The following is a 27064-nucleotide window of genomic DNA, read 5'->3' as shown; positions in this document are numbered from 1 at the left end:
TACCAGTTGTTCTTGGCACATAAGAGCAAAAAAAAAATTTCATTTTTAACATAAAATGTTCCATGCTATCTTATCAAAACAATCTTCCTGTCTTGTCCCTTCAGTTCTGAGTAGCCGAGATGGGGTATTTGATTATTTTGAGCAGTTCAACTTTTCAGATTCCTTAATTGAAGCAAACATAAGGACTTGGTGAGCTGTGTGGGATGGACAACAGCAGATGAGCTGTACTCCTGCAGTGATGACCACCAGATCATGAAGTGGAACCCTGTGACCAGCGAGACCATGCGGGTGGTGAAGCTCCCAGATGATGTTTATCCCCTGGATCTGCACTGGTTTCCCAGAGGGATTGGGGGCAAGAAGCAATCCCAGGCTGAGAGCTTTGTTCTGACCAGTTCTGATGGTAAGGCAGTTGAAAATATTTAGGTAAATTTAAAATATTTATTGTTTCATAGTGCTTATGTCAGTCAATACAAGGCATTATCTGGGGAGTGAGAAGCTTTGAGGATTGCTTGGGATGAGGTTTTGTTTTCCCTTCTCTCCAAAACTATTTTGGACTCAGCCAGATTTTTCTTCCTGCAGGAATTTTCCTGCACCAGCAACTCCCCTCAGTGATGAGGATTCTTGGAAACTTGCTGAATCCAATGGAAAAGGAGCATAATGCCTTTACAGGGTTGCATTAATTCCTAGTTGAACTGCAGATGTTTGAAATCAGAGCAAATGTAAATTTAGTCCCCTTGGGTTTTCTTCTGAAATGCATCTCTTGGGGGATTTTGTTCTTTTATTTCCTACTGACATTGGTCTTGTTGCTATTTTTTAACAAAACATGAAGAGTATGCTTGACTTTACAATCAAGCCTTTGTGTTTAACCTTCAAATTTAAACACAAATCATAAGTGATTCAACCTTTTTTTAATTTGTTTTTAAAATTATTTTGTATTAGGTCAACATTTGAGAGTCCATGGAAGTTAATGAACAAAACATATATTTTATATTCTGTGTTTGGTTAGGCTGAGAGTCTACCACTGGACATTCCTTCAAAACTGGGGAGTCATTTTCAGGTTGAGGACAGTTCTGGCTTCAATACTTAAGTTGAATCACTTCTACCTTCTCATGCATTTGGCTAAAATTTTCTCTTTTTTTGTGTAGTTGGTTGTAATTTGAAAGTCTCTCTTCACTCAGTTGAAGAACAGAAATCCGTGGAAATGGAGAAACCTCCCTGTGGGAATGCCATGGAAAAATCAGCAGTTGTAAATTCCCCTGTTGGAAAAGCAAAGGAGTTGTAGAAGTAAAGTTGATATCCATGAAAACTTGATCTCCCCTGTTCTGCAGAAGGATTATGATACAGTTTGAAGTGATGATCACATTTTTTCCAGAGGAATTCTGGAAAGTTGATCCTGCTTTACATGTAACCATGTTCTTCCCTTCTCAGCTACAATTTCCCCTCTTGCCTTCTTTGGAAGGGGCCTTGTGAGAGCAGGAGGAGCTGTGGAGTGGGAGAGGATGCAAAAGATTGGGAAAATAGCAGAGTTTTCCCTGGATAACAGAATTTTATCTGATACTTTGATATTGCCTGTTTTCCTGATATTTGACTTCACCAAAGCTTTCAGTCCCTTCCCAGCTGCTTCTGCTTCCACTGGTGTTTCATTTGTCTCTGAGTTGAGGAATTGTTACTGAAATATTCAGGGATTCTGCTTAGATCAGTGGGAGCTGTTTCAATGTGTAAAATGCCATGGAATTCTTTATATCCTGAAAAAAGTGATGGCTCTGAAGAGCTCAGCCCCTTCATGCTGAGTCCTGTAGGTGATGGCATGGGAATATTCCTGGTCCTGGGACACTGGGTTTAAGGATTCTCCAGTGAAAAAGGTCTTGGATACAGATGGAACAAAGACACTGCATAGAAAAAGGTGTAGAGAAGAAAAAATTTATTTATCAGAAAATAAGTTATTTTTACTGTAAAAGCAGAAGAGGCCATTTTGGCAATTGAGTTGGAGAAAACATTGAATTCCTCTAAATCTAGTTATTGCTTACACATGGAACATGAACATCTCAGACCTGAGAGATGTTCTATACAGTAAGTGATACATTACTGAGATAAATTCTATTTTATAGTTATAAAATAATGGAATGCATTAAATGGACACCTTGGAAGTGTTGGAGGAGCTTTGGAGCAGCCTGGTCTGTGAAAGGTGTCTCTGCCCACTGGGATTTAAGATCCCTCCCAACCCAAACCTCTCTGGGATTCCATGGTATTTTCAATGGTCTGTTCAAATAATCTGATTTATCCAAACCATATTTTTTTATCAGTGTTAAAAGACTTTTCCTTGGACATCTTGCATTGGCAGAGATTTGGCTTGGGTGATTGTTCCAGAAGTTCTGGTCACTCAGGAACTTCCTTGCAGTGGTTCAGTCTGGCAGCTGAGATCAAATAATACTAAAAATAATTGGATTTTACAGTATTTATTTTCAGTTACTGGACTGCTCATTTTCCCAAGCTTTCCATTGTCTGCTCTTTGCTCCAGTTTCAATTTGATCTTCCTGGATTTTAGCAGCATCCCTTATTTGGGAAGAAAAACTTCCTGATCCTGCTGTTGAAATCATTACAAACCTTGGGGTTGGCTGCTGTGGAATTCCATCCCAGCTGCAGCATGGGAGCAGGAATAGTTCTGATTTGAGCTGTGAAAAACAAAGTTTTCTTTGTATTGTTGGTTTCTTGGTTTGTGTGTGTGTTTTCCACAGAAGGTACCAGCACTGCTGTAATAACATACATTGTGTAATATAATTAATCATTTATGTACAATTAATTATGTAAATTATATACACTGTGTCTTTTTTTTTTTTAGGGAAATTCCACTTGATTTCCAAGCTAGGAAGAGTAGAGAAAAGTGTAGAAGCACATTGTGGAGCTGTCCTTGCAGGAAGGTGGAATTATGAGGGAACAGCCCTGGTTACAGGTGAGCATTCCTATATTAATAAAGTCCTTTCAAAACTAAAATAATAATCTGGATTTTTTTAAATCTTAATTATCTCAGAGGTTGTTATCACCTTGTTTACTAGGAGTTCATTTTGCATTATTTAATCAATTCTATCTTAGTGTTGTCCATTTTAATTACTAGAACTAGTAAAAATACTTTTCATTTAAGTGATCCAAACTACTTGAAAGTAAATGTTTTAATATCAGAGTGCTTAGATGGTTTTTTGGCTGTTCTGAACTTCAGAAAGAAGAATATTTTATTTATTTTTTTTCTATCTGTTGCAAGAAAAAGTTGCTCAGTTGATACATTTACATCACTGAACATTTGGGGGTTTTTATCCAAAAAGGCTCATTAATCTTGAATATTCCTGTGGTTAATTCCTTAATTATCAGTAATTATCACCTACAACCTGTTTATATTAATGCTAGGGGAGTGAGCCTACAATTTCTTCATTTCTTTACCATTTTTGTCCTAAATAATTTGTTAATTAGTTTCTTTTGGTGTTTTTTGTCCCAAATTGCACCTTGGTGTTGGGGGCAGCTGCTGAAATTCCCTGGGCTGGGCTCCTTGCTGGGATTTCTGGTGGTGTCAGCTCCTGCTGATGGAGCACAGCTGATTCCTCTGGACAAATTCCAGCTCAGGCCACAAGAACTGGAGATAATTTTGGATCTGCTCATTTCCAGACTCTGAAATGCTGTTTCAAGGAACTCTGTCTGGCCTGTTCCTCTGAAATCCCAAAGGGACAGAAATATTGTTCTTTTTAAAGACAGCTTTGCCTCAGGAACATCTCCAAAGACAAAGTCAAAATTGTCTTTTGAATCCTTTTTTTTTTTATGAGACTGCATGACACTGACACTTTTTTGGGAGTGTGGGAATTCATCACCACTTCCAGTTTATTCTGAAGAGATCAACTCCTCTTATACCACAGCTGTACTTAGATGAAGAGTAAATAAATCATTGCTACTGCACCACTTAAAATATTTTTATGATTATATTTCAACAGCATCAAATGTGCACTAATTTTTTAACTTTGAGGGGTTTTTTTAACAGTTTTTGAACATTTAAAACAACACTGGCCAGATGTGGTAAATAAATGATATTTGGATGGAAGAATCCATTCATTTCTAGGAGCACCTTTTTCTTCATTAATTTGATCTGGGAGGCCTAAATTGAAGGCCCAGAGCATTTTAAAAATGACACCACACCAGGAATTTTGTGCTAGTAAAACAGCTCTAACTGTGCTGTGTAGTGTTTAGCAATTAATGTTTCAATAAATAAACTGAGTTATTTGGTAGCACACAGTTATGGTAGAAAATTGAAGCCATCCAAACAGAGTTATCTTCACTCCCACCATTTATCAGCTGTGAAATCTCCAGTTTAATCCATCAAATCTGCTCCTGCTCCCTTGGGGCTCCTCAGAGTCCTTCCAGCAGCTTCTGGGCCATTGGAGGAATCAAAAATACAGAATTTGGGATATTTAAATAATGATGGATTTTCCCTTCCTAGGACCAGCTTCAGAAAAAAATCAGGGATTTCCAGGAAAGGGAAAACCTGCTAATCACAACAAAAGAACCATCTTAAGTATTTTTCCTTCATACACTCCCTAGTGCAGGATTGTAAAGCTACACAAAATTAATTTACCTGTAAGAAAAGCTGGATTTATTTTAGCTCAAGTGTTTGCTGAGTAAATACAAATACATTTTTCAGACTGCTGATTGCGTGGCATTTGCTGATTTCTGTGCTCATTTGCAGCTGGGGAAGATGGCCAAGTGAAAATCTGGTCTAAAAGTGGAATGCTGAGATCCACTTTGGCTCAGCAAGGTGAGTTCCTTTGCCCAAAGCTCCACCAGAACTTGTTCATTTGGTTTATTCTGGAATATATTTAAATAACACACCCTAAATATGCCACTGATGGTTTGTTCAGGGGTGTTAAGGACTTAATTAAAATTAATGGAAATCAGAGTTGCATTTTAATAAGACTTTTTTATAAACATTTCATTTTTCAAATTACAAGTGTTGCAATATTTTTAGGCAGCAGTCTCAGTCCCACCCTAAGGATTTGGTGCCATTTCAGTGAAGATCCTCAGCTAAATTTTGTTTTTCAGACTTCATAGATGGAGCCCATGTGACCTTGTGACATTTTTGTAGAAACCACATGCACCTGGGCTTGGGTTAAATGTCAGGCCCTTATCTGTGTCTGAAATGATCTGAATTCTTTCAACCTGGGGAAGGCATTTTAACCACAGCAGTGACTGTAAAATACATTTCAGGTCTTTTAAGGAAGTTCACATGCTCATGTTGTGTTTGTCAGGTAAAAAGATAAACCAACTGAACTAGAATTAAAAAAAAAAACATATTCAAATTGAAGCACATATTCTTTAGTATTTCTCAGTTTATGTTGTCAATTTTTAATAAATTATTTTGCTTGTTTGAGGTTTGACAAAGCATATACAGTAAATTCTATGCTGTGGTTTGAAATGTGGATTTTCATTGTTTTCTGCAAGTTTCTGGTACAGTACAAAAGCAGAGTTGAGTCCCCATGGAATAACTGTCACCTTGTACTGGTGTTCTCAACTTCAAATCTTGTGAGGCCCTGAATTCCTTTAAATTCAGATTTAGAATCCCAGAATTTAGAATTTTAATTCCCTTTAAATGTGGCCATACCTGGGGTCAGGACAGGATTCTGCAGGAATGCTGCTGTTTAAGGGATCCTGTTCAATCAATTTTTCCCTTCTTTTATTATAATAACTGAAAAAATTCCCATTGCCAGCATTCCTTTGCCTCATTCCACCCTTTGTGTTAGAAATAAATTTTCAGGCTCACATTTTGGGATGATGATCCACGTGCCTGTTCTGTCTTTGGCCTTTATTCCTCTTTAGATTCCATTAAAATTCTTCCTTTTGTTCCTCCTTCTCCTTACACTGAAATGTTGGATTTGGCCTTCCACTGATCCATTTTGATGAGGAAACTTTTTTTCCATGGATTTTTTTTGTTGGGAACCCAAAGATTATCATGGAATCCTGGAATGGTTTGGGTTGGGACATTTCCCACTATCCCAAACCTGGCCTTGGACATTTCCACATCTTCTCTGGGAATTCCATCCCATCCCTCCCAGGGAGGAATTTATTCCTGATATCTAAATTCTTTTGGAGACACCCTCCCAAAATCTAAAATTATTTAAATTAATATTTCTCCTCTTGTGCCAATCCAAAATCCCACACAAACTCTTGGAATTACCAGTTCTGCAGCTGCATCTTCCTTCCTCAAATCCCAATTTTCTGCCTTTTTCCCTCTTTTTCTCCTAGAATATTCTGTTTTTCCCTGCAGTGTGGCTTTTCCTCTGGGCTCTCAGGGTGTTGGCAGCATTTTCCCAACCCAGTCCTTGTTAAGTGCAGAAGGAAATGAGTTAACTCAGCTCCTGCTGTTAAGCCCTGGAAATTGTGGTTAAGTCCTCAGCCATCATAAAAAAGAGAAACATTTGGTTTAAATAGAAAACTCTTCTGATTGTTAGATCAGCATTAGGACAGGACAAAAAAAAAAAAAAAAGAAAAAAGAGTTTATTTAGAATTTCTGCTCCAGCTGGTGACAGAATTTATGGCATTTTCACCAGGAATTGCCAGGAGGAAAACAGCCAGAGCCACATTTATTTAATATATGTTGTGTTTCTGGGACTTGTCTGCTGTGATGGTTGACAAGTTGAAAAAAATCTGCCATCATTCTGTATTTTTAAGTAATAAAATTCCCTAGAAGAAAATCTGTGAAATGCAGAAATCTTCAGGAGCAACAACACCAGGTCTCAATTTCGAGGTTGAATATTTGGGAGCTGAAATTGAGTTTAACCATTAAAAAAATCAGCTTTTTGCACAGAGAGAAGTGAGGAGAAACTAAATTATTTTAGGGCAGTTTTAGCTATTCAATCACTTAATTATCTAAATTTCATCAAAATATTCCCATACTAAAATATTCCTGAGTAATTTTTGGAAATAGAATTTAATATGCCAAAATTGTCACTGAGAATTTTACCCTGTGAGAGTATTTTTAATCCTTTTGGGTTTTTTTCTTACCATAAAGTTACATTAAAAATGGTTTATTTGAAGAATTTAAGTTCAGTTGTTCAGTTTAATACTTGGAGGTGCTTTTTACTTAACATTCTTAGTTTTATTTCAAGGAATCAAGTAGCAAAATCCTTTGATTTTTCTTCAGAGGAGACAAATCCTGTCAAATAATATGGAAAATATTTGCATAGTTGGCAAGTCTGACTTTTTTAAATTCTTTTTTTTTTTTCCTCTTGGATGTTTTTCCATCTAATTTTTGCTTTATTCTGTTTTCAAAAAATCTCATTTGAAAACTGGAACATGATTTTAAAAGGGAACAGTCAGCTTTTTTCCCAGATACAAAATTCTGAGTGTTTCAGTCAAAGAAAGTTTCAGTTAATTGGGAAAAATCTGTCAAGTCTGTGGGTCTATTTATTGTCATTTATTTTGGAAATTATTTGGGAATGGGATGTTTGTGCAGCAAAACAAAAATCTGGGTTAATCATGGTGCCCAAAAATCTAAACTAGAATAATTTAGGTGCAACACAACACAAAACTTTTTTCTACCCACATTTGTGTTCAGCCTCATAATTTGGGGTGAAAAGATTTATTTTGTGATGTCTCCTGGTGAGAATTATTTTGATTTTCTGTATGTCTGGAGTGAGAGTTGGGACTAAAATTGTTTCAATGGGTAAAATCTGAATATAAATACAAAATAAACCAATTTCCTGTTGATTTTCTGGACTTGTTTTGGACTTAAAACTGTTCACTTCTAAAAGTTTTAGATACGGATAATATGGTTATGAATAAAAGATAACCACATTAAAATATTAAAAATTAAAAATTATAATAAAATATATCAATAAACTGGCTTGAGAAACATGTAATGTATGTTTATACAACAGTATTATCTACATAGATATTTATGAAATACAAATCTCTTTTATGCAATAACTATAAAATATATTTATATGTAATATATATAATATATTGCATTTTATGCACTTAAATATCCAGTATATGTATCTATATATTACATACAATTAAAAATTCTCTTTATTATGCACTATTGCTTATTAATAATAATATTATGATTCATATTAACATTAATAATAATATTAAAAATGACTCTTTTTCCATGTTTTTTTCCATGCCCACAGGAACACCAGTGTACTCAGTGTCCTGGGCCCCTGACTCTGACAAAGTTCTCTACACCTCAGGGAAGCAGCTGATTATTAAACCCCTCCAGCCAAATGCCAAAGTTTTGCAGGTATTAATAATCTGATTAATTAATCAGATTGATTTACATAAATAAAAATACAATAATACATAAATAAATAAATATTTCTTTTGTTAAGAAGCAGTTGTTGAAAACTTGATTTTTGTGCTTTGATTCTGCCTTGTTCAGGCTTTATTTAATTTTATTTTCCTGCTAAATCACTAAATCCTTAAGTCTGGGGCAAACTTCCAATTTTATCAAGTCCAAGGAGTGATAAATATTGAAAATAGAAGTTGTCAGGATTGTTGCATCTGTTGAATTGTTTTTTTTTTCCATTGCAGTGGAAAGCCCATGATGGCCTGATTTTAAAAACTGACTGGAATTCAGTGAATGATCTGATTCTTTCTGCAGGGGAAGATTGCAGATATAAGGTGAGCTCTGGTTCAGTTTTAACTGAGGACCAAAAAATTAATTAGATATCCTGACATTTTTGAATTTTACCTGATAGCCCAAAATGAAATGAGAAATTTTTCACTTTTTAAGAAAAAATTCTTTTATTTATAAATACACCTCACTCTGTGTAGTAACATAAAATTACAAATCTTTAAGTACAGCAGGATAAAAACTGATAAAATGGGAGTGAAACAAAAAGAAAAATATGTACAAATATAGAATATTACACAATATATTGTATAAGTCTATTGTATACAAATATATTGTACAAGTGTATGAGTGATTATTTGAATTAATATAAGCTGAAATATCAAATTAGAGGAGATAAAACTGCTTTTTTTTTCTACTGTGGGAGCATTTGTGAATCCCTCAGTAAATTTAAAAATATATTAATATATATTTGGATGCAGGAAATATTTGTATAATCTGCATCCAAAATACAAAGCATGTTTTGTATATCTTCCCTTAAATAAAAACTGATTTTTAAATGTATCACAAGTTGGTTCTGTCATTTAATTGTGTAATGGCTGTGATAGAAAATATACAATTAAGAAATTTTGAAAATCCAATAAATTATTAAATTGTTTTATGGATTGGCTTCCATTAAAAAAATCTTTTTTTTTTTTTTGGAAATTTTCAGAGAGGCCTCATGATTGCAAGCAGAATAAACCTTGAGGTTCTTTTCTAGACTTGGGGTAATTTACAGGAAATAAAACTCAGGGGTGCAAAATATTTTATTCAGAATATTTTATCCAGAATTAGGTGACATTTGCCATGGCAAAAAGCAAAATATATTGTATTAAATAAACCAATACTAATTAAATAATAATATATATATTTACTTATGTATATATTTATATGTATATATAAAATTACAAGTTACACTTAATTAACTTGGACAATTATTTCTACAATTTCTATGTCATGAGGAAAAATTATACCTCTATAATAAAATAATAATAAAAATATAACAAGTGTAAATATAAAATAAAAGTGAGGTGTAATAGAGGTGATTTTTCCAGTTACACTTAATCATGAGGGAAAATGACAGTTCTGAAATGAATAAAATTTTATATGTATAAAAATCAAAATTGAGGTGTAGTATATTTGATTTTTCAAATTGCACTAAAACAAGAGGGGAAATTGTACTTCTGGAACAATAAAAATGAAAAAAAAAATTTTCTATAATACAGGTGATTTTTCAAATTGCACTGAAAACATGAGAAAAAAATTCACTTATGGAATAATAAAAATATATATTTATATGCTTGGATATATAAAAAGTATATAAATATGTAAATATTTGTATGTCTGGAATAATAAAAATATATATACAAATATATATATATAAATATATATATATATATATAGATCAAAGTGAGATTTTTCCAAATTACACTGAAAACATGAGGGGAAAAAATATATTTCTGGAATAAAAAAAAATACAAAAAATAAAATTTAAAAAAAAATATATATATATATACATACACACCAAAAGTGAGCTGTAATACAGGTAATTTTTCAAATTAAACTAAAACAAGAGGGAGAATTATACTTCTGGAATAATAAAAATACAAAAAATATTAAAAGTGAGATGTAGCACAGGTGATTTTTCAAGTTACACTGAAAACTTGATGGGAAATTACACTTCTGGATAATAAAAACAGAAATATTTCTATATTTGGATGTATAAATATTTTTATATGGCATAATAAATATATATATATATATAAATCAAATAGAGGTGATTTTTCAAATTACACTAAAACATGAAAAAAAATTGCACTTCTGGAATAAAAAAAAATACAAAAAATATATATATAAACCAAAAGTGAGCTATAATAGAGGTAATTTTTCAAATTGCACTAGAACATGAGGGGAAATTATACTTGTGGAATAATAAAAATACAAAAAATATTAAAAGTGAGATGTAACACAGGTGATTTTTCAGGTTACACTGAAAACATGAAGGGAAATTACACTTCTGGAGTAATAAAAACAAATATCTATATATTTAGATATATAAATATTTTATATAATAATATAATAAGTAATGAAACAATAAATATATATATATAAAAATACTTAAGTAAACCAAAAGTGAGATATAATAGAGGTGATTTTTCAAATTACACTGAAAACATGAGAAAAAAATCACACTTCTGGAATAAAAAAAAAATACAAAAAATATATATATAAACCAAAAGTGAGCTATAATAGAGGTAATTTTTCAAATTGCACTAGAACATGAGGGGAAATGATATTGTGGAATAATAAAAGTGTGTTGCCATGGATGAAATTTGAATTTTTCTGCAGGTTTGGGACAGTTTTGGCCGTGCCCTGTACAATTCCCAGCCCCATGAATATCCCATCACTTCCATTGCCTGGGCTCTGGATGGAGAATTATTTGCTGTGGGATCTTTCAACACTTTAAGACTCTGTGATAAAACTGGGGTGAGTAAAAAATTGATTTTATGTCTTAAAAAAAAAATATATAATTTTAAAAAAATTAAAATGCGAAATTCCCAAGTAAAACTCTGCAAATTTATTTTATATATAAATATATATATATATAATAGAATTAGAATATTTATATATATATAAAATATAATTAAAATATTTTTAAAATGTAAAATTTCAGTGTAAAACTCTTGAAATTGTCCAGATTTATTGATAATACAGCAAATATTCCTCAGGATATCAAAGTACAGGTGAGTATTTTATTAGCAAAATCACTTTATATCTCTGTGATCAAACTGGGATGAGTAAAACTCTGCAAATTGATTTTATATATAAATATATATACATATATAAATAGAATATTTTAAAAATACAAAATTTCAGAGTAAAAGTTTGGAAATTGTCCAGATTTATTACAAATATTCCTCAGGATATCAAATATACAGGTGAGTGTTTTATTAGCAAAATCACTTTATATCTCTGTGATAAAACTGGGATGAGTAAAACTCTGCAAATTGATTTTATATATAAATATATATATATATATATATATATAAATATAAATATATATATATATATATATATATATATATATATATATATATATATATATATATATATAAATAGAATATTTTAAAAATACAAAATTTCAGAGTAAAAGTCTGGAAATTGTCCAAATTTATTACAAATATTCCTCAGGATATCAAAGTGCAGGTGAGTATTTTATTAGCAAAACCATTTTATGTCTCTGTGCTAAAACTGGGGTGAGTAAAACTTTGCAAATTGATTTTATATATTAAAAAAATTAAAATATAATAAAAATACTTTAAAAAATGTGAAATTCCACAGTAAAACTCTTGAAATTGTCCAGATTTATTGATAATACAGCAAATATTCTTCAGGATATCCATGTACAGGTGGGTATTTATTTTATTAGCAAAAACTAGTTGTGGTTGCCAACAGCTTTTTGCTGACCAGAATAATTTTTTTTTATTATATTTTGTCTTTTGGGACATGAAATTCTTTACCTGAAAATCCCAGAATTCAAAAGCATCTCATACCAAATCATAAATTCCAATTTTTAACCATAAAAAGGATTGTAGAAAAGATAGAAAAGGAAGTGGAAGACTCATGTCCTGCACTTTTATTATTTAAGATTATTTAAATTTTTTTTTCCTTTGGAGGTTTTTTCCCAAATCATAATTTTTATAGGATTTTTTGCAACTTGCTCTCCCAATTAAAATGAATTTAATTTGAATTTGAATTTAATCTGCAGTTTCACCTCCCTTCATTGGTGCTCTGAGTTAGCACAGATTGACCTCTGGGGATTTCTTGTGCTTCTGCACATTTTTGTTCAGATTTTTTTCAGCAAACTTTGATTATTTGGGACTTTTATTCTCCTATTTTCTTGTTGTGTTTATTGCTCTTTTTGGGGAAAAAATTGTTGTGGTGTTTTAGGTGTGTTCAGTCAATCATGGTTCACCTCACTGTGAATTTGGAGTGTGTATTTCAAACATTTTAATTATAATTTGCATTAGTAATAGATTTATATAGTATAAATAATTATAATATATAATAAGTAATAATATTTACAATATTTTAAATTCATTAAGAGGAACCTTGAAAGATTATTTAAGAGGCATAAGAATAAAATCTGAGTTTTTCTATTTAAACTTCTGTACTGATTCTGATTTCACTGATTCTCACTAACAGTCTATAAATAGAATTTAATTACAAGTTTTTAAGTAAAACTTAATTACTATTGAAGGAAAAAGATTCAAATGCAGTTTGCTTTTGCAAAGTGTCAATTGGCTGATTTAAAAATGGTTTATTTTGATATCTGCAGATCTGTAATTTCATTTACTGTAAGCCTGGCTCAGACTTCTGTAAGCTAAAAATCAATGTTTTAATCAGCATTTAATGCTGAGGAAGTTAGTGGGAATTTTCATGCAGACAGGTTTATTTTGTGTATAAAATTAAAATTATTTTACCTGGTTTATTACTCAGCTCTTTAAAAAATGAACAGTAGCTGCTGGCAGATGCTTTGTGTGTTTAGCAGGTTTTATTCTCTTTAAATTCAGGATTGGGAATGTAAATAATGACATGAAATGTAAATATTGACTGAAGAAGTGGCTGGAGTGGAGGGAAAGGAGGGGATGGGGTTTGAAGAGAAGCAGAGCTGCTTGTCCTGCTCAGCACAGACACTTTGCTTGTGAATAATGGAATTGGCAAATTGCTCCCCAGGGAGCCATCAGGGCAAGAAATATTTATCATTAACTCTTCTCAGCACATGGGTTCACTTTGGGCCATAATTCAATTCAATTCTTCCACTCAATGCTCTTTTTTCTCTTTTTTTTTTCTACCTCCCTGTGATGTTCAAGCAGCTTCATGGTAAAGAACAGACTTACAAATTCAATAATAACATTTAAAATTGTATATCTTGAATTAAAAATCAAGAAAAGAAATGTTATTTATATATAAAATATATATATGGTAAAGAACAAACTTAAAAATTCAATAATAACGTTTGAAATTGTATATCTTGAATTAAAAATCAAGAATAGAAATGTTATTTATATACAAGATATATATATGGTAAAGAACAAACTTACAGATTTAATAATAACATTTGAGATTGTATATCTTGAATTAAAAATCAAGAAAAGAAATGTTATTTGTATATAAAATATATATATGGTAAAGAACAAACAAGTTCAATAGTAATGATTTATTTATATGTAAAATATATATATATATGTGCTGTCCTACAGGCAAGTTGTGTTCCCAGGGCTTTAGAAGTTTTGAGGGATCAGTGATAAAAAACCATTCAATTAATGATTTTAATTAGTAAATAAGGGCATCCAATTTATATTTAAATAATGCTGAATACATTTCTGCATCTTCTCTTAGTGACTGGCTTACCCAGAATGGGATTGATCAGTTTAATTTAATAGTTTTGTTTAATTTCCAAATTTTGTTCACTTCTGGTTGAACATTTATTTTCTGGTGATGTTCATCTATAAGTTGATGTTTATTTACTGCTAAATCCTGCACTTTGCTTTATTCCTGTCATCAACACTCTGCTGAGAAAATTCTGTGTGATAAAAGCAATTACATCTATTAATCCTTACATTTTTAAATTATTTTGTACATTCTTCACACTTTTTCTTGTATTTCAGAGTGAATTTTGGCCATTTCACTACACTGGGAGTTTCCATGTTTGGCTGATCCTCTTATATTTTTATAGTCTATCAAATTTTGCTAGAAATTGTAATAAAATATGGAATATTGCCTGATGTCTTTGGAAAATAGAGGAAAACATTCTGCAGACTTTTACTCCATTGTGCAATCAGGAAAGGGAAGCTCAAGTTGTTGCTTTCATGAATTTCTTTAATAAAATGAAACTTCTAGAACTCTTGGGTTTGTTCTTGAGAGAAACCAGTGAAAAATTAATTATGGCACAGGAAAAAACCCAAAATATTGCATTAATGTTGGATCAACATTCATTCCTGGAGTCACTGTCAGAACTTTGCTAGGAAAAAAAAAAAATCTGTGTGTTTTTAGGAACTCCAGAACAGCTCTTCCAGTTTTGAAATTGTTTCTATTTAAAAAATGAAGAGCTGAAATGATTTTTCTGATAACATTTTATGGCCATGATAAATAGCCCAGACATCTGCAGGGAGCATGAATCACTGGAGTGCTCTGAGTTACACAGAGCCTTCAAAACAGCTGGAAAATAAAGTTTGGAAATGGCTTTTTCTGGTTTTTTTTTTCTTTTTTTTTAATGTAGGTTATGATCTGGAAATATTTGAGTGATTTTCAATGGCTTGAAGAAAAAAAAAAGTTGATTAAAAAAAGGAGTTTTGGGAATGGATCCTGTTAGAGCTGCAATGTGTCTGCTTTCCATGGAAAAGTAGCTCCAAAAGAACATTCCTGCAGCTCCTTCAAATTTTTTTTAATGATGGTTTTTAATTAAGGTTTGATGTCCTTTGATTCCTTCTGGGTGGATCCTTGATCCAAGGAAATGACCCTGGAAAGAGCCAGGTCTGGCTGGGAGGATCCCAGCTTGAACCAATTCCTTCCAAGTGTTCCAGACAGATTCCAGCTGGGAAAAACATCTGGAATTGGGGCTTCCAGGGCTGGAGTCAGCCTTGAATTGTTGGGGTTAATTACTGGGGAGTCTTCAGGGCTGAATTCATCCTGGCCAGGCACAGGAGCAGCTATGGACTGGGCAAAAATGGGAATTTCCTTCCTCAGAATTCAAATATTGGAATTTCCTTCCTCAGAATTCAAAAATGGGAATTTCCCTCCTTGGAATTCAATAATTAGAATTTCCTTCCTTGGAATTCAAATATTTGAAATTTCCTTCCTCAGAATTCAAATATTGGGAATTTCCTTCCTCAGAATTCAAAAGTGGGAATTTCCTTGTTCAGAATTCAAATATTGGAATTTCCTTCCTTAGAATTCAAATATTGAAATTTCCTTCCTTGGAATTCAGAAATGGAAATTTCCTTCCTCAGAATTCAAATATTGGAATTTCCTTCCTCAGAATTCAAGTATTGGAATTTGCTTCTTCAGAATTCAAATATTGGGATTTCTTTCCTCAGAATTCAAAAGTGGGAATTTCCTTCCTCAGAATTCAAATATTGGAATTTCCTTCCTTGGAATTCAAAAATTGGAATTTCCTTCCCAAGTGCAGCTCACACAGACAGGAATTGATGGGGGAAGTGAAGCCTTAAATTCAAATGCTTCTTGATCACCTTAATTTTGTGTAGTGATTGCCTGAATTTATGAATAAAAATACACTTGGAATAAATGATGAGTAGAAAACTGGTACCTGATGTACTTCAAGCATTGTGACTTTTTAATTTCTTCTTTACCTGATTTTTTTTCCCCAGAGTCTGACTTAAACATCCAGCCCCAATGCAACAAAAACTTCATTTATTGTTACTTCTTGAAAAATCTCAACCCTGCAAACGTATTTATGTCAATAAATAACTTCTAAAAAATACAGAGTGACTTAAATTATTATTTTTTTCTTTATTTGCAGTGGTCTTATGCCCTGGAGAAGCCCAACACTGGCAGCATTTTTGCCATTTCCTGGTCCATCGATGGCACCCAGCTGGCTGGAGCCTGTGGGAATGGCCAGGTCATCTTTGCCCACGTGGTGGAACAGCACTGGGAGTGGAAAAACTTCCAAATTACCTTAATTAAGAGAAGAACCATGAAGGTAAAATCACCTCAGAGCTGGGCAGCCTGATCACAAAGCTCATTTTTAATACAAAATAGGAATTTTGAATTTAATTTGTGTTCCCAGACATAGACTCACAGTGTTGAAGATTTTCATCCTTCCACGATTTCCAATTTGCACATCAAGTTTTTAAATTTCTAGTTAGACCCTTAAATGTTTTTTTTTTTTTCATCTTTGCCCACGTGGTGGAACAACACCAGGAGTAGAAAAACTGAAAAATTACTTTAAGAGAAGAACCATGAAGGTAAAATCACCTCAGAGCTGGGCAGCCTGATCACAAAACTGAATACAAAATGAGAATTTTGAATTTGTGTTCCCAGACATTGACTCACAGTGTTGAAGATTTTCATCCTTCCATGATTCCCAATTTACACATTTGGGCTTTTCAGCATCAAGTTTTTAAATTCTTAGTTAGACCCTTAAATGGTTTTTTGTGTTTTCTTGCTGGGTTTGGAATTGGGAAGGGCTGGAGCAGGGCTGGATTTGGGGTTGGGGCCGTGGGTGGGATGTTGTGAGTCAGTGGCTGGGAACACACAGCACCAATCAGCTCAAAATTCCCAATTTTTTCCCTCATTCCCAGACATTGACTCGTACCAGATGGACTTGGGAATGATCTCCATGGGATTTGATTTCTCTTTTTGAATATGTTGAAGAAGTGGAGCAAACCCTGACTCATTTTTAATTTTCATTATTTTATGGTGATTTTTTTTTTCATGTATATTATGTAGGAAAATCCTACAGAAAATTTGCAGATGGATTTTTTTTCCTGAGTGTTACAATGGCAGAGTTAATTAGTGATGCAGTGGTGGGCATAGCAATTAACATACCCTTGGAAATTGTTTCTAGGCTCTTGGAATAATTGAGGTCAGGCCCTGTTTTGCAATTGGTGCATAATGGAGAACATCAGAAGGAAGTTACACCTCAGAATGATGACATCTTCAAAAAAACCCCAAAACCCCACAAAAAACAGGATACTTTTTTGTTTAAGGTCCCTCCTTGGATTTTTAGCTCTCTAAAATCTCTGAGCTGAAAAATCTGTGTTGATTTGAGGCAAATTCTGATTTTCTTGAGCAAATTTGAAGCAGAATAACAAAACCACAACCTGCTCACCCAGCCCATCTCCTGAATTTCCTGTACTTCCAAATGAGGAATCATTCAAATTCCAGAGCTCTGCAACACCTTCATCCCAATCCTGGATATTGCTGGATTGTTTAAATAACACTGAAATTTATTTAAATAACAATTAAATAAACACTGACCTGTTTATTTCAACTATTCAAATAATCAACAACTGAACAATCTCAAAATGGGAATTTTCAGACCTCCTCTGTCTCAAATGATTTTCCCAACAGGAATATTTCATTAATTGATTTTAATTTCATCTCTTTTGTTGAATTCCTGTCTCAGGTGCACAATGTCATCAATGATGCTGTGGATTTGTTGGAATTTCGGGACAGGGTCATTAAAGCCTCCCTGAGCTGTGGCTATTTGGTGGTTTCCACCTCCCTGCAGTGTTACGTCTTCTCGTGAGTAAAACAAATTCCTCTTCCTTCATTGTTTGGGAAAGAGTGGCAGAAACTTGATTGGAAGCACAAGAATTCATTTCTTTTTAATTAATTGAAATAATCAGTGGAATATCTGCTCGATGAATGCTGGTGCAGATGACTGTGAAAGAGATGTAAATATTTATAAATATTTTTAAAATAAAATAATCATATAAATATAATTTTGCTGGGTTTTAAGACTTCCTGAGCAGCTGCTGCTGGTGTGAAGGGATGAAACAATGAAGGCAAATTTGTTATTCCATCATATTTTGTGTTATCAGTGTCCCATGGCTTCCTAAATGCTGTTTGAAGTTGGAAAACCTCCCTTTTAGGAATATTTAAAAATTTAAAATGTGTGTTTTTCTTGCTGAATCCAACTTGGTGTTTGAAAAATGTGGAAATGGCTGATTTTAATGCTGATTTTTTTATATTTGCAGGACAAAGAACTGGAACACTCCATTGATTTTTGACCTGAAGGAAGGAACTGTGAGCTTGATTCTCCAAGCAGAAAGGTATTTAACTTCTTAAAATGCTCATTATGAACATAATGTAACTATTAAATAAATAAAAAATAAATTCAGTATCTGTATTATAAATACATAAATTTATTTCTTATATTTATAATAAATTTATCATATACATATTTATATTGAACAAAATCAGCTCAAATTGAAAGATCAGAAATAAACAAAAAATACCCAGATAAAATCATAAATCTTTCACATTATAACTATTTCTCCTGGAAAAAGATCATACATTAAAACCAAAGTTTTCCATAAAGAACTTCCAGAATATCTTGAAAGTTTAAAGCTTAGGAAAGATGGAAACTAGAAGAACAGTTGCAGGATATTAAACAATGATTTTCACATTGTTGAAAATTCTTTTTTTTTATATTATTTAGTGATTTACTTCTTTGTTGTTGGGATTTTTTTTTTTTTCTTTTTTTAGACATTTTCTTCTTGTGGATGGTGGAGGACTTTATTTATATTCCTATGAAGGCAGATTAATTTCTTCTCCAAAATATCCAGGCATGAGAACAGACATTTTAAATGCCCAGACAGTGTCCCTGAGCAATGACACCCTGGCAGTGAAGGACAAAGCTGATGAGAAGGGTAAATTCTGATTTATTTAGGATAAAAATATATCTATTTATTATTAAAATTATTTTAAGAGTCATGAGTGTTGCTTAAAATTAATTTAAAAACTTAAAGAGAGTGGTTTGGCTCTGAATTTTGATCCATGGATCAAAATATTTACAGAAAATACTTGAATAAGTTTTTACTCCCTGATGGGATTTTTCAGTTTTTTTCTCTTTCTAAACATTCCCATTCATTAAATTGTGGGTTAAGATTGAGTCAGTATGATACTGGAAATGTGAATTTATTTAAATTCTGGGTGCAGACTTTGATCATTTCTGTAAAGCTCCATTTGAGATAGGAAATGAAAAATAGGGATAAGAAGTGAAAATTCAGTTTTTTATAAGGCTTTTTTTTCACCACTGTGTGAAAATCACTGGTAAAACTCACCAGAATATTTTATCCACTTGCATTAAATTACACTCAGAAAAAGAGTAGAATCACTGGAAAAATCCACTAAGAACTGCTTTTAATTAATAAACTATATAATTATTTTTCTCCAGTTATCTACATATTTGAAGCTTTATCTGGGAAGCCACTGGGTGATGGAAAACCTCTGACCCACAAGGTAAAGTGAAGGTTTTAATATCTTTATTTTACTCAAAAAATTAAGAATCACTAATGGTTTTTTTCTGTAATGGGACTAAAAACCCATTAAAGATTTAAAATCTATAAAAGGAGCTTTTCAGATGGTTTTTAATGCTTTGTGTTTTCTTCAGAATTGTTTTAATCTTCATGAAATGCAGTTTATAAAACCACAGAATCATGGAATGGGTTGGGTTGGAAAGGACTTTAAAATAATCTTAATTCTAACCCCATGGAATGATTTATTCCACAGAGAAATCACACACAAAATGTTTTTCCAGCCCAGTCTGTGAAAGAATTTTGTGCCTTGTTTTTAGGAAAAAGAATCAATTTGAATATCCAGATATAAAATCTCCAAAATAAAAATCAGAGATTCTCTTGTATCTTTTCAGACAGAGATTGTGGAGATTGCTTTGGACCAGAAGGGGCTGACAAGTGAGAGAAAAATAGCTTTTATTGATAAGAACAGAGATCTTTTCATCACCTCAGTGAAAAGGTTTGGGAAGGAACAGAAAATTGTCAAAATAGGTGAGAAAAATTCAAATTGTTGTTTGGGAAGATGCTGGGAGGGGAATAAATTTTTATTCAATACAAGAGACAACATTATTATTAATTAATAGTGAAATGGAATTTTTAAAACTGTGGCTTTTATATGATAGAGGTAGAAACAATTTTAGTAAATTTTATCTAAATTCTGATTTTTTTTCTTTCACTTCTATGCAAAGCAGCTTTTAAAATGTTACAAATTTGGGGTAAAACCTTAGAAAAGCAACCAAAAAGGCTGAATAACCACCCTGTTAGAATTCCCTTTATTTTTAAGTTTCTCCTGGAAATATTTATTTATTTACCTATTTATTTCTTCATTATAATTATTTCTTGTTGATAAATGAAGGGACAATGGTGCAAAGTTTGGCCTGGAATGACACCTCCAACATCCTGTGTGGGATTCAGGATTCCAGGTTCACAGTCTGGTATTATCCCAACACAGTTTATGTGGATAAAGATCTTCTCCCAAAAACCTTGTATGAAAAAGATGCCAGGTAAAAAATATTTTTTAATCCAAATATGATTTATTTTAAATATTTCCATCCTTCCTTAAATTGTGATCAGGAGAAGTAAAAGCTGACCCTGCAACTTTTAAATTCTCCTGATTCTTGATTGGAAAATGAGAAAAAGGGGTTTTACAATGAAAATTATAAAGTTTAATCCAAATAATATTTATTTTAACCATTTCCCTCCTTCCTTAAGAAATTGTGGTCAGGAGAAGTAAAAGTTGGCATTGCAGCTTTTAAAATTCTCCTGATTCTTGATTGGGAAATAAGGAAAAAAATGGTTTTATAAGAAAAATGATAAAGTTTAGGGTTGAAATGATGATGCAAGGTTTGAAAGCTGAGCAGCATCTTGAAGTAAAAGCAAAATTTCAATAAAATAGTACAAAATCCAAAACCTCACGTTTTGTAAAAAACAAACAGAAAATATTTGGTTTGATTGAGTCAGAAATTAGAAATAGCAAAATGCCAGGTCACAGATCATTGGTATTAAACTCTTTCCTGGAAAAACAAATGAATTGTCCTGGTTTGAAGGACAGATGTGTCTGCCAGTAAAGGCAGGAGCTTCTCTTTGAAATGGAGAATGTAAACCCCCTCCATCCAAATTCTAATTTTGAAATGAAGGGGCTCTCAGGCAAAGAGATGGGAATTAGGAATAACAGTTCTTTACTAGGAACATTAAAATAGCAATGCAGTATTACACAGAACAATCCCAACCCTGCCAGAGTCAGAATCCAAGCTGACACCCGTCAGTCAGTCAGGGTGTTGGCACAGTCCCATTCAATGGTGGCTGCATCCTCCTGCAGGGGCAGATGTGGTTCAGCTGGAGCAGTGCTCCTGGAGAAGGTGCAGTTTCCTCTGAAGCTCCAGGGATGATGTGCAAAGGTCTGGTTTTCCTCTGGAATCCAGTGGAAAGAAGGTCCCTTGGTGTCCCAAATCTCAGTTTTTATCTGGGTAGGAAAGGCTTGGCTGCTCCCCTGGCTGGAGCATCTCCCAGTGGGATGATGGAATTTTATCAGTCATGCCCTGGGACTCACTGGCCATGAACAGGAGATATCTCCTGGAGGGAGGATGGGCTGTGGGAAGATAAAGATGATTGCCCAGCTGGTTTGAAGATGGCCCATGAGCAGATAATGTGTGCCAGGAGATCAGGGGCACTGCCCCACTGGTTTAACAGGTGGGGACAGAATTCACATTTCTGATCACACCCTGCATTACAACCCAAGAACGAATATTAACATTTTTATTCTTTCTCCACTCAGTGAGTTCAGCAAGAGCCCTCAGATTGTGAGTTTTGTGGGGAGCCAGGTGACCATCAGGAGGGCAGATGGCTCCCTGGTGCACCTGCACATCCCCCCCTACGCCGCCATCCTGCACGAGCACGTCGGCGCCGCGCGCTGGCAGGACGGGCTCCGGCTCTGCCGCTTCGTCAAGGTGCTCACTCAGCTGGGGCTGAGTCCTTCTGGGAGGAGTCAAATCAGGGTTGAGTTACAGCCTCTGCATGGGTTGAGCTATGTTAAGCCCTCACACATAAAGTAGATGTTTTAGTAGAAGTCAGTAAGTTTTAGTATGAGCTCTAATGGTTTTAGTGAGTGAAGGATTAGGTGCTAAAGTAGAAGTGGAAGTTGAAAAACATGCTGATGTTTTCAGCAGAGGCTCTAGGACAGTGACTGTAGAGAATGCTTAGACACAATAGAGCTCTAGTGAGAATATTGCTGACATTTTCCAGAGAGAACAAGACAGGTTGTATGCATAGTCTATACATAACCTGGTGTGCTGAGAAACTGGAATTCTCATAGGCTAAGGAGTGGTGGTCTGAGTTTGTGTCTCAGCTTGTTGGGAAAATCCTGTATAAGAGTTTGTATTGGGGAGTGTTGGTGCTTTTAGCCATTGGCTCTTGCCAGGGCTTTTAGCCATCTGCTCTTGCCATTTGCTTTTGCTTTGCTGCTGCTTTTGCCATTGCTTTTCTGTGTGCCTTTTGAGGCTGAGGTGCTTTGGAATAAATATCCTTTTTAGCAGCTATCAGCTGCTTTGTTCATTTAAGAGAACCCAAGAAGATTGGTGCCCAGAGCACTGGAGGTCATTAACCTCACACCATCCCATTCCATGGGATACTGATGGCCTGAAGTGTTCCTTCATTGTGATCTCTCCAAATCAATATCCATATCTCCATATCATTATGATATCTCCATATCATATCACATGAGTTCTCACTCATTTTTTGGCTGCTCGTGGGAAATGATGTGATTTTCTTAATTTCATAACATAATAATTCAGTAATTTCCATGATAAATAATAATTCTTGTTTTTAGTCACACCAGAATCCAGCTGGATTGAACACAGCTGTTCACAGAATTCAGTTCTAAACTTAAATTTTCAGGTGTGGGCCTTAATATAACCAATTAAAAGTGACATTTCCACAATCACCTGTTATTTTCCATGTTTCATTTCACTTCTTTTTATTTTTTTCCTTTTCCATTGCTTTCTTTTGTATTTATTTAGACAACAGGAACAGATGAGGTGAGTGTGGTAGTTTTTAAAAGAACATCCTCAGTGTAGCTGTAAATTCTGATTTCTATCAAGAGTGATCCTTCAAAAAACCTTCACAGTGCAAAGTCTTTGTTTCCAGATTTGTTATTGAACACACTCAAAAACAAATATTAAAACCTCCTTAATTCTTGGACTAGCAAGTCCAAAATTACATTTTTCTTGTTTGAATAGAGTTTTAGATGTGGCAGCTTAGACTGTGTTAAAATATGTTTTATTAGTGTGTCTTTGTCATGATGTTGTCACTTGAAAATCCATCAAAATGTCATTTAGGATCTTCCTAGAATCTGAGTTCATGGGGTTTCCTCAAGGTAAAATAGCCAAAAAACCCCACAGAAACAATAAAAGAAATAAAAATACTAGTAAAAAGGTGGAATATTATTATTACCAATAAGTTTTTCTAATTCCTGGTTCTGAGAAATAATTAATAATTTCCTAATGAGAGATTTTGACCACAGTGCCATAAATGACACCTGGAGAAATGTCACATTTCACATAATTCTCAGACCTTGTGTAGTTGCTCTGAGGAGTCATTTGCAGCATGATAATAAACATTTGAAGGTTTCCAAGTTGTTTTTATTTTGAATTTCAGGATCAGACCCTGTGGGCTTGTTTGGCTGCCATGGCAGTGGCCAACAAGGACATGACCACAGCTGAAATTGCCTACGCAGCAATTGGCGAGGTAGGAAAACACAATAAAAAATTGAATTAAATCCCAATAAAATCATTACAAAACCAAGTTGATGAATTCATTCCCTTGCTGTCCTCCTCCTGAGCAGATTGACAAAGTGCAGTACATCAACTCCATCAAGGATCTGCCATCCAAGGAGTCCAGGCTGGCTCACATGCTGCTGTTCAGTGGGAACACCCAGGAGGCTGAAACCCTCCTGCTGCAGTCAGGCCTGGTGTACCAGGCTATCCAAGTCAACATTAATCTTTACAACTGGGAAAGGTAGGATTTTTTCCCCATTAAAATCAGTTTTCCTAATTATTTCCATAATTTGTTTCATTGCTGACTCATTTTTTTATCTCTTAATCGCCCACAAGTTCAAAAAAAAACAAATCCTATCCTGACAATAATCACAAAATGAGCTTTTTGTGTCCTATTTAGAAAATACAAATATTTGGTGATAAAAGCCCAAAATACTCCTGGAAGCATTTTGAAATAACATTTTGCTTTCTCATCACTGCTAGCACAAGGAGCCCTCAGTGATGGCCCAGACTGGCTGTGGAATTTGGGCTGCTTTGAAATGTCTAAAATGTCTTTGAATGTCTAAAAATAAAACTGTGGCAACTCAGACTCCCAGCATTGTGTAGGTGGAGAAAAGATGAATTAAGGCTGAGAAAACAAAGGAGGAATTTCTCCTTTAAACAAAACCCCCACATTTTCTAACAGAAGCCTCTGAGTTGTTTACTCCTAATTTCTCTGCTGTTAGATTTGATTTTCCCCCACAAATCTGTAATTTTGTTTTGTTATGAAGTTGTGTCAGAGGATATCAAGAAAATATTATTCTTTTATTCTATCATCTAAAGTCTCTCTATATATCAAATATCAGTGAATTTGTTGGGGTTAAGCCAATGAGAAGAAACCAAGTGTGAGTAATAAATTAAATTAATCCAGTGTCTGATCTTTTCCACCTATACAATATTTATAAATATGATATAGAATATATCATAAATGTGTATTATGAGTCTTCAGAACCTATTTCTGACTAGAAAAAAGTTATTAAACATTCTTAATTTAGTGCTAAACTCTGAAATACTCTGCATTTCCATGAAATAAAAAACCTCCTGAGCTCAAATTAATGATGTGATGGGGTTGTCAGTGGGAATAATTTGGAATAATTTTTCATCACTGGCTGGTTTGAACCTCCTGATCCTGATGTGGGGTTGGATTTGGTGATTGTGATGGATTCCCACCCCATTCCTGCTTTTTCCAGAGCCCTGGAGCTGGCAGTGAAGCACAGGACTCATGTGGACACAGTCCTGGCTTACAGACAGAAATTCTTGGGAGATTTTGGGAAAAAAGAAACCAACCAAAGGTTTTTGCAATATGCAGAAGGTGTAAGTATTATTATTATATTTTCACCTGAGAATGTGGTTATTTAATTTCACTTTCCCTCTTAGAGAATCTCCCCTGTTATTCCATTAATCCCAGAGGAAAATTCCCTGTGCAGCCTTCAAAATTCTTCTCCCATCCCACCTTTGAGAGTGTTCATTTTCCAGCAATAAACTGACTTTCACAGTGACATTTTTGGATGTTTTTATGGTCATCAAATGCACCATGGTCCTTTTTTTTTTTGTCTTGTCAAGCATTATTTTGGGAAAAAACAACTTTTCTACCCACATTTGTGCTGTGTGTATTGCCAAGGTTGAAACTAAAACATTTATTGATGCAGAAGGGCAGTTCCAAGCAGGAATCTGATTTCTGTTGGAGCAGATAATTTATTTAATATCTTACCAGCTTCCTTGGAGGAGACATCACTCCTGAATTAATGATGCAGGGCTAAATTTTCAGTAACAGGACACTGATGTCATGATATTGAATTAGAAGCAGGTTATTTTTGGTTTTTATTGCCACAATGAGATTTATTAAAATATCTCAGGCTTGGTTTATTTTAAGGGTGGAAGCTCAGTTAGAACCCTTCATCTTTCATGAGTTTGGCTACTCAACACTTGATAATTTTATATGTATTTTAATGTATTTTTAATGTATTTTAAACTCAGTCACTCACCTGTCTCTCTCTGCTATTGAGCTCTGTGTGTTTAATTTTTCTCTTCTTGCAGCTGGAAGTGGATTGGAATAAAATCAAAGCCAAAATAGAGATGGAAATTGCCAAAGAAAGAGAAAGAGCAGCAGCCAGTGCTGCAGTGAGGACCAGTGTGACTGTGCAGCAATAATTCACATTTTGGGCACCTCCAAAGTGCTGCTTCAATATTTGGTACTGGCTTGTTGTACAAAAAAAAAAACAGCAAACATTTTGTGGGCCAAGAAGGAGAATCTGTAGATTTGGATCCTTGGGTGACACACAGGATGAATAATTTATTTTCATATGGATTAATATATGAGAAAAAAAGGGAATTAACTGCTCCTCTCTTGGTGATTTTCAATTTTCATTTCCATTGATACTCTTTAACCTGGGTTGCCTCTACTGAAATCACAATTGAAGCCCCAAGTTAAAATCTGTAACCTCAGGGACCTCCCCAGGTTTGCTTAAATTGCCCTAAAAACAAAATGAGCAAACTGGAAGTACTGAAAATGAAAAAAAAAAAAAAAATTTAAAAAGGAGCTTGAGCCTCTAAAGTACAAATATTTCCCTCACAGTTGTGGGAATCCATATTTATTAGGATGTGCTTTAATAGATGATTTCAGATAATTTCAGCAACTCAGGTTTGTCACTGAGCAAAACATTCAGCACTAAAAGGATTTTTTTTGTTGTTTAAAATACTTTGGAATGTGCTTTCAGGGTTGTTGGAAGTAACAAACAGCATTTGTAGCATCTGATATGTAAAATTGACAAGAAGATTTAAAATAAGAAAATATTTTACGTATTTTTTATGCCCAAAGCACTTGATTTGTAAATATATTTTTTTAATTTGTTATTTTGAGATACATTTTTCATTGTTTCACACCCAAACCTGGCTGCATTCTCATTTATAAATACATTACCAAGGTTTATTATGTATCTTTTAAATGTTTCCAGCAAAATGTTAAATGTACATCCAGCACATTTTGTAAATCATTGTGTGATTCTTCCTTGCACAGTTCATAAATTTCTTAATAAAACCAAATAAAAGTTGTGGTTTTTAATGTA

The 27064-nt window shown here is 33.7% G+C and overlaps 1 protein-coding gene across 1 annotated transcript; it reads left to right on the top strand.

The window, feature by feature from the left end:
• Window positions 1-154: 154 nt before the first annotated feature.
• Window positions 155-27064, top strand: IFT80 (intraflagellar transport 80). Its single transcript, XM_056498251.1, has 18 exons — window positions 155-400; window positions 2840-2950; window positions 4724-4792; window positions 8166-8275; window positions 8566-8655; window positions 10994-11131; window positions 16188-16367; window positions 17796-17914; window positions 18370-18444; window positions 18881-19044; window positions 19572-19636; window positions 20046-20181; window positions 20546-20693; window positions 21965-22136; window positions 23842-23931; window positions 24029-24201; window positions 25190-25313; window positions 26037-27064. Exons 1-18 carry the CDS (start codon window positions 253-255, stop codon window positions 26148-26150), a joined length of 2226 nt encoding a protein of 741 aa, XP_056354226.1. The 5' UTR covers window positions 155-252; the 3' UTR covers window positions 26151-27064.

The sequence above is a fragment of the Oenanthe melanoleuca genome, chromosome 9, assembly GCF_029582105.1.
Source record: "Oenanthe melanoleuca isolate GR-GAL-2019-014 chromosome 9, OMel1.0, whole genome shotgun sequence".
Classification (NCBI taxonomy): domain Eukaryota; kingdom Metazoa; phylum Chordata; class Aves; order Passeriformes; family Muscicapidae; genus Oenanthe; species Oenanthe melanoleuca.
The sequence above is the reverse complement of the archived record's forward strand: the minus strand, read 5'-3'. Positions and strand labels throughout refer to the sequence as shown.